The 15,039-nt window shown below is 36.7% G+C and overlaps 1 protein-coding gene across 8 annotated transcripts in view; it reads left to right on the plus strand.

The window, feature by feature from the left end:
- LOC106074651 (uncharacterized) overlaps positions 1-14,053 on the plus strand; it is a 44,109-nt gene extending 30,056 nt beyond the window's left edge. For all 8 annotated transcript variants that reach the window (XM_056025368.1, XM_056025372.1, XM_056025374.1 and 5 more), the window contains 3 exons: positions 73-248; positions 7,766-7,915; positions 10,301-14,053. In XM_056025368.1, the coding sequence (XP_055881343.1) occupies positions 73-248; positions 7,766-7,915; positions 10,301-10,759 (785 nt within the window). In that variant the 3' untranslated portion in view covers positions 10,760-14,053. The remainder of the gene's footprint in view (positions 1-72; positions 249-7,765; positions 7,916-10,300) is intronic.
- The last annotated feature ends 986 nt before the right edge of the window (positions 14,054-15,039 follow it).

Genomic DNA, 15,039 nt, shown 5'->3' on the forward strand with positions numbered 1-15,039 from the left:
GACAGACAGAACAAAGAATAGAAAGCTAGTCTGAACAAGATGCTGCAATTTTTTTTGTTTTTATTTCATTAGGGTCCAGAAATCAAAAGGGACGAAAGGGGGTACCAGGGAATCCTGGGACACTACATTTGAAAATGTGGAGGAAGGGTATTGGACGATTACAGGAAGTGAAACTTTCTTACAGTGCTAAAATATTTAGCTTTAAAATTTCTGGAGCATTGGTGAATTTACAAACTGGTACAGTTGAGGTAATAAAACTTTTTTTTTTACATTAAAGCAAACAAATCATTTTTTTTTAAATTATTTCAGTTGTATTACTTGTTAACAAAAATAATAGAATTGAGCTAATTGCATCTCAGAATCAATTCAAGGTTGTGTTAAGAATCAACTCAAGGTTGCGTTAAGAATCAAATCAGATACTGTCTGAGAATGTTGGATTAAAAGTTTGTTTCACAGCCCAACAACTGTTTCAGTGTGTGTACTACATGTTCTTTTTTTTTAATCATGGCACATTTGGATGCTCACGACCCTTTTTGACTAAAAAATATTTCAAAATGAGGACATGGCAACACTAAGATAACACTTCTGTTGTTAAATAAGGTAGGGTCTCTAGTGACATCCCATCTACCAAGTATTAGCCACTTTATTCTTTTGCAGCACGCTCAGACCTAAGCATAGGCTGGCTCTTGCCAACTTTCTTTCTCAAATTGTCATTTCAATTTTTAGTTCCTTGTGTACCTGTCGTGCAGTGCCAGTCAGAATGCAGCATTGGAAATTTTGGTGGCAATTAATTGTGTTGTCACAAATGTTTTTTTATTGCTTCGACTTGTCTTTTGGGGTTATTTTCCACCTTGTTCAGTAAAAAAGAGTTAGTTTGATTAATACAAGTTATAATACATAGTTTTGATATTCACTATCATGGTGTTAGTTGTTAGTTTAAGAGCATGTGTTCTTTATTTTTATAGGGGAGTTAGCTCCAGCTAGCATTTTTATGATTGGTTGCTGTACTTTCATCATTCATATGAATGTGGTGGGCCAGTGTTGTGGCTGATGGTAGATACTGGAATTGATTATGTTTGAACTAGAGTATATGGTTGGCTGGTGAATCATATTATCAACATGTGTTTTAATCTGCATCCCAAGACAAGACGTTAAACTGCGCTCCTCTTTCCTTAGCACTTTTGGAGCTCAAAAGTGCCCTACTTCTTTTCTATCATTCTATCATTCCATCACTCTGTCTCCTTATCTTTAAAACCTCCCTATGTCATAAACCAGTCTGTTTGCCATGGACTGCGACAGGTAAGGGGGGATAAAGAGATCCTGGTGTTTGAGTGGGTATCTATCTGAGGATGGACCACCACAACACAATACTTTAGCTCCAAGTTCCCCTAGACCTGAGGCCCAGATGGCCCGCTCTGGGTCAACTGGCTGGTCATGCTGAGCTACCAGCATGGGTCTTCGACCCATGGGTCTTCTCTGTGCTTGCTGATGAAAGCATGACTGAGCAGCATGTCAAAACCAACACTCTGTAAGAACCCGGATACATCATGTCTGACACAGGTTCTCCTCAGAGAACCCAGCCAGACACCTCAACCTCTACTAAATTAGAGGTTGACCAACTCCCTATGGGGAGAAATCAAAGCGGAGAGGATGCCCGAGGTGAGGGAGGAGGAAATAACCTCCGCTCTAACCAGAGGGATCTCCCCTCTCCAGAGAGAAAGACTTCCCCCAAAAAGGGGTTGTCCTCCTCTCCATCCAAACCCAAGAATAAAAATACCAAGGTCACTGGAATAAAGGGAAACCCCTCCGGGGCCTCCCAAGGCTAATAGCTCCAAGTAGGTCATTTAGAATAAGCCATGGATTCCAGAATTGTACAGTGGAACTGTAGAGGCATCAAGGCCAATTATGAGGAAATGCAGCTACTGATGGACTCTTAGACTCCTGTAGCTGTCTGCTTACAGGAAACATTTCTGAAAGATAGCATCAGTTTTTGAAGAAGTACAGTGCTTACAGCAAGAATGTTGAGGATGCAGAGAGAGCATCAGGTGAAGTATCCTTGTGAAGGACAGCGTCCCCCATGAGAGGGTAGAACTACAGACCACATTACAGGTCGTAGCAGCTAGAATAACCCTACACAAGGTTATCACTTGCTGCAGCCTGTATCTACCACCAGGCGCTCCATTAAACCCAACAGACATGGAGGACCTATTGAAACAACTCCCTCATCCTTATATAATTCTTGGGGATTTCAATGCCCATAATACTATTTGGGGATCCAACAATACTGACACAAGAAGTTGTATACTGGAGGATATCTTCCTCCAACATGATTTATGCATACTTAATGATGCATCACTGACCTACTTGCACCCAGGAACTGGATCTCTCACATGCATTGACCTCACCGTATGCGTCCCCGGACTTCTGGACGACTTTAAATGGTCAGTAAGCAATGATCTACGGGGAAGTGATCACTTCCCAATCATCATTACTGACAATCTCCCCTCATTGGGGTGACTTCAGCGGTGCTCCAAGGATATCACATAAAATATCCTTGATGAACAGAAACCAGCTGATATCTTTGCTATCAAGCTGCTTGATATTGCCCGGAAAGTTGTTTCCCTAGCGTCCGCAAATCCAAAACGGCCTAGCAAACCATGGTTTGATACAGCTTGCAAAAGTGCTATTGGTGATAGAAAAAATGACTGGCTGCATTTATAAAGAATCCTTCCCAGGAAAACCTAAAGCTATTTAGGATAGCTAGAGCAAATGCTAGACAAACCATATGGTCAGCCAAAAGGAATTCCTGGAGAAATTTTGTCGGCAGTCTGGATGCCAAAACTTCTGCTAGAGCGGTTTGGAAGGCAGTAAGGCGGATCAAAGGGAAAGAATCAAATGCAATTGGGCATTTGAAAAACCAAGGATGAACTGTTACGTCCCCCAGAGATATAGCTGACTGCCTTGCATCCTCAATAGCAGATAAATCATCCACTGCACACTACACGCCAGAGTTCCAAAAAGTCAAAATCAGGGAGAAAAGACACCCCATTGATTTCAGATCTGCAAACAATGGAGATTATAACAAACCGTTCTCGCTTGAGGAACTGAAGGACTCGCTGGACAAATCACATGACACAGTGCCAGGAGAAGATGAAATCCATTATCAGTTTCTCAAGCATCTTCCCGAACCCTCATTGGCGACCCTGCTAAAAATCTATAACTGTGTGTGGCAAACAGTCGCTTTCCCAAACAGCTGGAGGAAAGCCACAGTTATACCGATACCCAAACCGGGAAGAGATGCGTCTGACCCAGCTAACTATCGACCAATAACACAAACACGCTGCATCTGCAAAACCATGGAAAGAATGATAAACAATAGGCTGGTCTGGTACCTTGAGAGAAATAAAGTAATCTCCAACTACCAGTGCAGATTCCGGCAGGGGCAAACAACTGACCACTTGGTAAGACTGGAAGCTTTCATCAGAAATGCACTGTTAAGACGAGAACATCTAGTAGCTGTATTTATTTTTCGACATAGAAAAGGCCTATGATACAACATGGAAACATGGCAAAGGCCTATGATACAACATGGAAACATGGCATTCTACGTGACCTGGAGCTTATGGGGCTTAAGGGACATCTTCCCTGCTTTGTGAGGGAATTCCTCAAAGACCGGAAATTTCAGGTTCGAGTTGGCAATTCCTCTTCTGATACTTATGACCAGGAAATTGGTGTACCCCAGGGCAGCATTCTCTCAGTGACCTTGTTCAACATAAAAATAAACAGCATTATAAATGCTCTGTCCCCTGGCATAGAGTGCTCTCTGTATGTTGATGACTTTGTCATTCTTACATATGGCAAAAACATGAACACTTTAGAAAGAAAATTACATCTATGTTTAAATAAAATTCAAAATTGGGCAAACGATAATGGTTTTAAATTTTTGGACTCCAAAACAGTTAGTATGCATTTTTGTAATTTAAGGGGACTCCACCCAGACCCTGAACTATTTATACACAAAAAGAAGATCCCTGTTGTAAAAACTACAAAATTATTAGGCCTCACCCTAGATTCCAAATTTAATTTTCTCCCCCACATTAAGGAACTAAAGAAGAAATGCCAAGAGTACTCAGCCATATGAACTGGGGAGCTGACAGAGATACCTTGCTGCTGCTATATCAAAGTCTAATCCGATCCAAATTAGACTACGGATCCATAATATATGGAGCAGCAAGGAAGTTTTATCTAAAAATACTGGAACCAATGCAAAATACTGCCCTGCGTCTCTGTCTCGGTGCGTTTCCTACATCACCCATCCCAAGTCTCCTTGTGGAGGCTGGAGAACTCCCCATGGACATAAGAATGAAAAAGCTTGCGATGCAGTATATAGTCAAGCTAAAATCCAACCCCACAAATCCTGCTTTCGACTCCATATTTAACCCTACAGAGGTAAAACTATACAAATTGAAGGCTTAACGTCATACAGCCGTTGGGCCTTCGAATGAGAGAACCCATTTAAAATTTAACCCCACCCATTGACCAAATCTTTAAAATAGAAACCCCACAGAATCCTTCTTGGCTAATGAACAAACCCAAATTAAATTTATCCCTCCTTAATTTCAAAAAAGAAAATACAGACCCAAGCATACTACAAGTCCACTTTAGGGCACTGCAGGAGAGCTACAGAGATTGTGGCACCATCTACACTGACGAATCCAAAATGGATGGAAAGGTCGCGTGTGCCTGCTCCTTTTGGAACAAAACAATCTCCCGTAGACTCCCTGATGGATGCTCCATCTTTACGGCCGAATTACATGCAATATCTCTTGCACTTATGGCCGTCAAAGCATCAGAAAGGAGAAAATTTATAATCTGCTCCGACTCCAAATCTGCATTGCAAGCTTTGGGGTGGATGAAGTCTGACATTCCATTGGTACATAAGAGCCTGAAGCTGTTGGACCAAATAACAGCCGACCATAGGGATGTCACCTTCATCTGGGTCCCCTCCCATGTGGGCATTGAGGAAAACGAAGCCACAGACAGAGAAGCAAAGAGAGCCCTAAATCAAGCAGTGTCAGGAACTCAAATTCCCTGCTCGGACCTGAGACAAAGTATTGCCTCTGCCACCTATCGAGATAGGTGGCAGGACCGATGGGAGGCTGAGACTCACAATAAACTCAGGCAGATTGTGGCGGATGTCATGTGGCAGCCCACATCTAAAGGTCTGACAAGGCATGGTAGCACGACCATGTTCAGACTTAGGATTGGCCACCCCTACATCACGCACTCTTTTGTGCTGAAGAGAGAGGAGCCCCCACTTTGTGAGTACTGTGACTCTCGCCTCACCGTGGAACATATCCTCATTGATTGCCCTAGATACCAGGATGTCAGGGAGAAATTTTTTAGAGCACACAACTTAAAAACACTATACGACAATGTTGACCCTGGGAAGGTACTGGGCTTTGTCCGGGAGGTGGGGTTGTCTACGAAGATCTGGTTTATGAATTGTGAACATATAATATTTACATAATATTTTTACCAAATTATTAAATTTTTACTACCTTTACTATTTTAACTGTGAATATACCTTGTTTTTAATGATATAACTGTCTAGAATTTAGCCCTTATATAAAGGGAGAGTGATCCTTAAAGGATTACGGGCACGACATGGCCTAAATTGTGCCGATGTGCCAAAACTCAAACTCACTGTTTTATTCTATTATATCATTCGTAACTGAAGTAGTTATTCGTATTGCCAATGTTTACTACATTGAATTTTATCATCATTATCATCCATTCAGCACATTGAAAATAATCTTTGTATAAAATATTCATATGTACCTCTGAGAGTTATTCAGTCATTTAGTTAAGATTTATTTGTCCCCTGTTACTTTATTAGAATGTCAGGGGGGCTAACCAGTCAAGACTTAGAAATCAACCCTGCCAGTAACCTGTTTGACAGTGATATTCACAAGATTCTTGGTCCAATCTTCTGGGACATTGATGTCTATTTAAGCGACATTCTTATTCTTTCAGTATACATTTTAAATTTGGATTGCTAGCAATTTTTATTCTTGCAAACCTCTTAGAGAAAAGTTACTATTGTGATAGTATTGTTATTCTGTCACAGTTGGGTCTCAAAAACTAAAATTATATTAAAACTTTTATTTCATTTCATTTTTGATCAATTTTCTCTGTTGATATTTTGATCAGTTTGTTGATTCCCTTAGTATGATAGTGCAACCAGATCCATTATTGTTGAGGTTTATTAGTAAAATTTAATTTTACTGTCATTGTTATGTTTGAAATAGTGCAAAAGCTATTTATGATGTTTCAATAAAGTATCCTTATTTCATGCACATGTGAATAAATTATTTTTAAATCATGATGAAATCAAGATGGAAAAAAAAGCATTTAGAGTTATCCAATAGCCTTGTGTAGTCCAGTTAAAAGGTCACTGTACTAAATACAATTTAGGTGTTAGTTTATGAATTTTTGACCCAGAGATCTCAGAGGGTTAGGGTAAACAATGTTATATCAAATGCACACATAGTTAACACAGGGGCGCCCCAGGAGGCTGTGACATCGCCATTGTGGTTCATTTTGTGCACCAATGATTTTCAATCCGATAGTCCTTTTTGCTCCTTCACAAAATTCGCTGACGATGCAGCTCTTCTTGCCTGCTCTCAGAGAGCTCAGACGTAAATGAGTATTTCAGAGAAATAGAACACATTGAAAAATACTTTAAAGATAATTTTTTATTATTAAATGTAAAAAAAAACAAAGAAATGATAATCGATTTTCGTAGGGAAAAGAAGGAAAATGATATTGTTTTTGTAGCTGGAGAGACTATTGAAATAGTGCAAACCTTTAAATACCTTGGTACTATTCTAGACAATGAACTAAATTTTACTGCAAATACTGATTATATCAGCAAAAAAGGGCAGCAAAGATTACGATTACTAAGAAAACTGTCCTCATTTAATGTTAGCGAAAAGGCCTTGGCTATGTTTTATCACGCTCACATCTGTAATATTTTAAGTTTCAATATCACGGCCTGGTATGGCTATCTGAGCATTAAAAATAAAAATAAGCTTTATAGAATCCTAAATGCTGCTGGTAAAATCATTGGCAAAAAAACAACCCATTTGGGAAGCTGTTTGAGACAAACATCTATAAAAAAGCTAACAAGATCCTCGAAATAAAGAATCACCCTTTGTGTCTGGATTTTGTGATTTTACCATCACAAAAGAGATACAAAAAGACACCGATAGCAAAGACAAACAGACACAAACACTCTTTTGTTCCCCTGACAATCAAATCATTAAATAGGAACAATCTGATATAAACTTTGTCACATGGAAATTATGAGTGAGTCTGGTGTGAATGTACACTTTGGTTTCTTACAGTTATGTTTTTTGTTTGGTGTAATGCGCAAATTGTAAGACAAATTTCCATACAGACAATAAATATCATTATTATTATGTGTAAGATAATAAGTGACTGACCCATAGTGGCTGCCAACAATTTTGAATCTAACAAAAATTGTTATTGTTAGCTTTGTTTCTACATATTTCTCCAAGCATTTTTAAAATTCCTACACAGACATACATAAAGAGATTTATTTAAATTTTCTGGGTCCTTAGCTTATTTTCAGACATAAACATTAGTTTTGTATATTTGCCTATTTTTTGAAAATATAGATATATATTTTTATTTACAATATTAAATGTTTACATTGTTGCTAAATAATGATTAAATCTAGATCGATGAAACCTGTGATGATGTAGCAGAGGTTCTAGCCCTGGCATTCAGCATATCCCTGCTTCATGTACTCTGCCAACCTAGACCCAAGGATTGGACACCTGGGCAGACCTTGGTGCCATCAAGAACTACCACTGCAGGAGGAGTAAAGGTGCAATCACATCTACATACTCTGTTGTTAAAAAGGAATGTGTGTGTGTGTGTGTTCCCCCCCCACCCCCCCCACCCCCCGCGAAAAAAATAAATATATTTATATGTATGTATGTGTGTATATAATCTTTATTACATTCTGACCCATCATTCTTTCGGAAGACGCTTATTGTGCCTTAGAATAGGTTCTTCCTGGAGTTAGTGGGAAAATTGTAGACTCCCTGCCATCGCCAGCAAGGGGGTCTGGGGGAGCGCTAGGAGCCCCATCGCCAAGCACAATTTCTGATATTGAAAGCCAACAACATGCATATTCTGAGGTATCTACAGTGCATTTTCCTGCTATTAAAAAGTTTTATTTCAAAAACCTAATGTGCTATCCTTACTGACTTAGACCCTCCCGTGCCGTTCGTCGCATTTGCGGTCAAGCTGTTTCCACAAAAATCTGTCACTGGTAATGTCTGAAGCCTCTTCCCACCTGCTCTGAGGACCTCCTTGAATGTGTGGCGCCGAATTGTACTAGGATGTCATCGCGACTCTTCTTATGCCTGATTCATTTTGTCGGAGAACATGTTCCGCAAACCTCATGCGACGCTCTTTTACAATCTTACTAATTGGTCGATTCCCAGTTCGGCATAGGATTTCCTTGATTTACACCCGATCTCTATAACTGACTCCTAAAATGTGTCTAAGCCATCTTTGCTGAGCCATAATTAGTGTATTTCAATTTCGGCAGATGACTATTCACTGCACTTTATTAATTGAGCCCTGCCACTGGTAGAAATGTGTAGTTTTTTTTTAAATTCAAAACCCCATTTAGCTACGGTCATAGAATTTAGTAACTGTAGTTTGCTTTAGAATAATATTGAAGATAGAGGTTTTCCACCTCAAAATGCTCTGTAGGGGGATTTTAAACTCAAAACCATCTGGAGGGATTTTAAACTTTTAAAAAAGCTATCTGTAGGAGAGTGATTTAAACTCGAAACACCCAATTGTCTTGGCTATGCTCAAATAATTTTAGTGTGTAATTTGCTTTTTTATATTGAAGAGGTATTTTTTAGTATCAAACCACTCTGAAGGGGGGTTTAAACTCAAAACTCCTTTTGGCAACGCTCATAGCATTTTAAGTGCGTAATTTGCTTTTTGCTTACATTGAAGACGTATTTTTTAGCTTCAAACCCCGCTTGCTGGGGTTTATACTCAAAACCACTTTGACTATGCTCATAGATTTCTGAGTGTGTAATTTTTTTTTATATTGAAGAGGTATTTTTTAGCTTCAAACTCCACTGGAGGGGAGTTTAAACTCAAAAGCCCATTGAATACACTCATAACATGTTGAGTGTATAATTTGCTTTGTTTTTAATATTAAAGATATATTTTTTACCTTCAAACCCCACTGAAAGGGGGTTTAAACTCAAAACTGAGTCAAAACCCACTCATAACATTTTGAGTGCATAATTTGCTTTTTTTTTCATATTGAAGATCTATTTATAGCTTCAAACCCAGCTGAAGTGGGGGTTTAAATTAAAAACTGAGTCAAAACCCATTTAGCAACGCTCATAACATTTTGAGTGCTTAAATTGCTTTTTTTATACCGGGTATTGAATAGGTATTTTTTAGCTTCAAACTCTACTGAAGAGGGGTGGGGGTTAACTCAAAACCTTTTTGGCTACGCTCATAGAATTTTGAGTGTGTAATTTTCTTTTTTTATATTGAAGAGGGGGTTTATCAGAAATTTTGGAAGGGGTTTAAAAATCAAAATCTTCCTTAACTGTGCTCGTGAAATTTGGGTGATTGTCGTTTAAATTTTTTTGTTTTGTGTTATAGAAGAGGGGAATTTAACTGTGACTCAAACCCCCCTTGTAGGGGGTTTTAAACTTGAACCCCCCTGGTAGGGCGTTTTAAACTCAAAACCACCCTGGTAGGGGTTTTAAACTCAAAACCTCCTTTGCTGTGCTGGGGCAAGTGATAGTTTAGTATTAAAATCTCACCTAAAATAAACAAAATCAAAGCAAAAAATCAGTCACTAAATTCCGATCCCCCTCAGGGGGGGGGGGGGGGGGTTGAAAGGGGAAAAGAATCACTATATTAATTTTAAAAAATTATAAGGCAGGTATCATTTTAGAAAGAAATTATTTCATTGCTTCAAAGCTGTTAATTCAATAGTATGAAGTACAAATTGCAAGATTAAAAAATGCAACCTAAAATATTTCTTTATAATTGAAGGATTTCCATAAATTTGATGTTTTAAAAACATATCTCATTTTAAATAATATAACAAAATGTCAGAATTGTTTTGAAATAATAGTCTTAAGACTTGAATTTTTTTTTTATTTAGTTATTTTCAGTTTAAAATGTTTTAATCCTATCTTAACTTTTATTGTTTTAGGTTGATTATGTCCCTTCTGAGAGCTTAACTTTTGTAATGGCAGCTGGACTGATGGCGTACACACCTTGCAATTACTATCTGACACAAACATACGGCACTGATGTCTGTGCTGGCTGTGGAGGTGGTGGAGGAGATATTGTCGTCTGTGACTTTAGTAATGTTGATTGTGGAAGTATAGGTGGCACAGGGGTTGATGGAGGTTTTAGTGATGGTGGCGGAGGAGGAGGTGATGGTGGAGGTGATGGAGGTGCTGGTTGTGGAGGATGTGGTGGGTGCGGTGGTGGTGGGGGTGGAGAAGGTGGTGGAGCTGGATGTGGAGGAGGAGGTGGAGATGGTGGGGGAGGAGGTGGGGATGCTGGTGGTTGTGGTGGGGGTGGTGGTGGATGTGGTGGGGGTGGTGGTGGATGTGGTGGGGGTGGGGGCTGTGGCGGGGGATGTGGTGGGGGATGTGGTGGATAATGTAACATTGCCAACAACAACAACAAAAATAAGTACAAATGTATTGCAGTATAAAAAATGCCAAAAAAGAAAAACACAACAGTTAACTTGGAGTCATAATTAATACATTATCTTACATTGTTACTCAATGATAAAAGAAATGTATCTATTTTTCCAAGAGTAAGTTGTTTGTTCATACATGACTGTGTATATGTACTTGAAATGACTAAAAAGTTTGTATTTTGTAATAATGTTTTAATGTATTTGATTATAAACTTTTTTTTATAATTTTATAATCTTTTTAGACTAAAAAGACAAATTGTTTATTTAATGTCAGAAAAGCATTTGGCTGTAGTGAAATTTTAATTATTTTTTTTTGTTAGAGTACAACAATGCACAATAAATGTTCAGTTATAAGTCTTTAAATGTTCAGTTTTAAGTCTTTAAATGTTCAGTTATAAGTCTTTAAATGTTCAGTTATAAGTCTTTAAAGGTACAGTTATAAGTCTTTAAAGGTACAGTTATGAGTCTTAGTTTTAAGCAGGCCCTGCAATGTGTTTAAAAATTCTTGAATCTAGATGGTTCTGGCCTGAACAGTCATCAGGTTAATTGAGTCATGTTTCTTTATGTTATCTTTATGTGCGAAATAGGACCTCAACTTTTATATCAACAAGAAACTTTTGTATAAAATTGTCTGCCCTTACTCTAACCATAAGAGTGTTTATGAATAGTCTGGGGATTTAATCTAATTAGAATAGAGTTTTTTCAGAAATAAATATTAAATTTAAGTATATTGAATTTGAAGAATAATTACTAAGCAAACTTTTATTCATTTTGCAATCTAAAATATTTTGTTACATCTTACAAACAATTTAACTGAGAAACAGGGTTCTAAAGTAACTAGGTATGTCTATGTGCTCATATATATATAATAACATATTGTTATGTTCATTAATGCAAAATATGTATAAAATTAGGAAGCCCTCTGCCTCAGTACACCAAATTATTTTTTTATAAATGTCTTCTATATAAAATAAATTAAAAACATGTATTACACTATACAAATATTACTTTCATAATTTTACTAGATATTTACATGGTTCAGTAGGGTTAGGGTTAACATTGAGTTTTATTTATATCTCTTAGTGTACATTTCTTGTAAGTTCATATTTTGTCAACATATTTGTTACATTTGCATACAATGAAATCTTCTTATGAATCGATTCACTGGAGACAATGAAGTTCATCAATGACTTGAAACTTCTTAGGAAACTTTGAATACATAACAACCATAAAACTCTGTGATATCGATTGTGTCCCAAAATTTTTAATTGGGTGAAATTGTTTTAGTTTTTACATATCACATTTACTTTGCTTGGATGTATTCATAGAATACTTTCGTGTTGGGTTAACAACAAAGTGCTTCAATGCAGTTCTTGGCATATTTGTCAATGTTTTCAATAAGTGATTCGCACATACTGTATTTTTTGTCAGAAATGTTTAGCTGGCTGTATTGTGAACTGTTTTTAATTTTAACATTTTTTAATGTTTAGATCTTTGTGTGTTGTAGTTGAGATAATTTTTCTTTCAAAAATCTAGAACTTGATGAGGAGAGTGTTAAATAATTTTTTTGATTAAAATTTAGATTGTAATGTGGATCATTTATTTCTATGCCCTTTTCTACACTTAGATTATAATAAGTTCCTAAATTATGCAAATTTGTTTTTGACGCAACGAAAAGAATACAGATATTAGTCAGAACAACATATCTTCTAAGTATATATGTTATATACATTCAACGTAGTCATATCTAAATACATATATTAAATATTTTTTTACCATATTTAAAAAAATCACTCTTCACAGAAACAATTGTTTAGAAAGATTGATCTAATCCAAACATTTTATGTTTATTTTATACATGTACTTTTTTAATATCTTTTTTTTCTATTTTAATATATATCTATATATATATATCATAGACCAGCTCCTACTCCCCACTTTTGTGTTGAATTGCTCAGTGTTTACATAACCATATGAACTAATCGTGTGCTATTGCCAAATTTCTTTCACTAGTGATATTTTATTTATATATTTGTTTTTTTTAGTTAGTTGTTTTTTATAAAGTATTGAGTAAAAAAATGCATTCTAAATTAAACTTTAGTAAACAAACTTGAGTCATGGGCTAGATTAAACACAGACTATGTTTGTGTTAGTTTGAAAACAAAGGGGTTATAATCGTGCTAAGCTAAAAAATGAATTGATCAATATGAAATTTTCAAGAATAACTAAATTGTTTAGTTTGTTATGCATGTAGCTACAATTCATAAATCTACTGTGTTGTTGCATTGCTATAAAGATGTCTAATGGTTGGCAAGGCTGCAATGTTTCACAAGTGACTGCAAGTTAAGAAACAAAAGAGAAATTGTCACTCATTGACTTGATACAAATTGTTGTGTCAACTTTGGATAGTTTAAAATATTTCAATTTGAAGAGAATATTTTAACTTCCAGATTGATCACTTATTATCTTTGCCAAATAGAAAACTGAAGTTTTCCCCATTGTTTTTTAACACAATTTTGCCAATCTTTTTTAACATTCATTGTCTTTTTATTGTGTGAGGGAAGTCTTCTACTCTATTTGTATCATTAATTGTCTTTTATTGTGTGAGGGAAGTCTTCTAGTCTGTTTGTATCATTAATTGTCTTTTATTGTGTGAGGGAAGTCTTCTACTCTATTTGTATCATTAATTGTCTTTTATTGTGTGAGGGAAGTCTTCTACTCTATTTGTATCATTAATTGTCTTTTATTGTGTGAGGGAAGTCTTCTACTCTATTTGTATCATTAATTGTCTTTTATTGTGTGAGGGAAGTCTTCTACTCTATTTGTATCATTAATTGTCTTTTATTGTGTGAGGGAAGTCTTCTACTCTATTTGTATCATTAATTGTCTTTTATTGTGTGAGGGAAGTCTTCTAGTCTATTTGTATCATTACTTATTAAATTATTTATTTCTATCTTTATATTCATATTTTTCCAATCTTCTAACAGATTTATTGTAACTAAAACTGAGCTAGTAACATTGGGGTTGTCCATTCTGTTTGCTTGGCTAGTGTCCTTCAGTTTGTCTACTCTTTCTTTGAGCCAGTTCCATCCATGACTAGATAAGTTTGCATTTACTTCTACATTCTCTTTTATCCATTACATTTAGTATTATCTTTACAGCAACATTTTGTTTATGTTTCTTTTGTGTGTGCTCATTGCTTGGTCCATGTACTAGACTTGTCCATATTAAAATAACATTTATAGACATTGATATGGCATTGATGTGTTCTTTTCTTGTAGTTATATTACTGAATAAGTTTTATTATAAATGGTTTCATTATAAAACTTTTTTAAGCTAAACATATTGTGTAACATTTTGTAGAGTTGCAAAGATAAATTTGTGACCATATATTTTACCATTTCATAGGTCAGTGCTTCTTTTCTTAAGAGAGTAAAGAAGAGTTTTGAGTCATTGTTTATGCTGTTGCCTAGTCAAATTGGCAATTTACAATAGCCTTAACATAGTAACCCAAATGGTAGTAAATTTAAATTGACTTTTATTGGAATGTTTTGTATGTGAAAGGATTTGATGGCTTCTGCTGGGTAGGAATTGGCTTCGAAATCTCACTAGAGTTATCCCTCTTTTGGCCTATCTTTGGATCAATTAGGCTTTTGCTGATTGTTGATATGCCGTGGTCCTTTGTGGTAGGGGAGGGATGAAGGTTAGAAAGCCACTTGCATGAAGCAGGATCGTTTCTCTGCATCTTAAGCCTTGATCTCCCCAACGGCAATCGAGACGCAGCCTACAGAATTTATGGACAGATGATGTAAAGGACATCTGTTTCTGTGGACCACCGTTAACGATCGAGAGTGTCATGAGCAACGACCATCCGCCTTTCCTTTTCCCCAGCTAATGCCAGGTACTCGTTAGAGCTGGGTGGACTCTGAGGCGCTTAAAAGATCCCGAAATTTAAAAAAAGCCCCAGCTAGGATTCGAACCCGAGACACCCAGTTTAGAAATCAAGCGCTTTACCACTCATCCACCGCGCCTGTACAGAATGTACCACAGACAGCATAAACTTCAGACTACTGAGTTTCTGATTGTCTGATTCGACGATAACTGTTGAATAGTTCCCGTGTTTATTGATTGCAATGCTATAGGCCTATACACAGCATCCTATAGGACCATGTTTCCTAGGATTGAAAGCATCACTGTAAGCAAAAGAAAAGATGTTCATCTCTTTCGGGCTTGGGTTG

Source organism: Biomphalaria glabrata, chromosome 4, assembly GCF_947242115.1.
Source record: "Biomphalaria glabrata chromosome 4, xgBioGlab47.1, whole genome shotgun sequence".
Classification (NCBI taxonomy): Eukaryota; Metazoa; Mollusca; class Gastropoda; family Planorbidae; genus Biomphalaria; species Biomphalaria glabrata.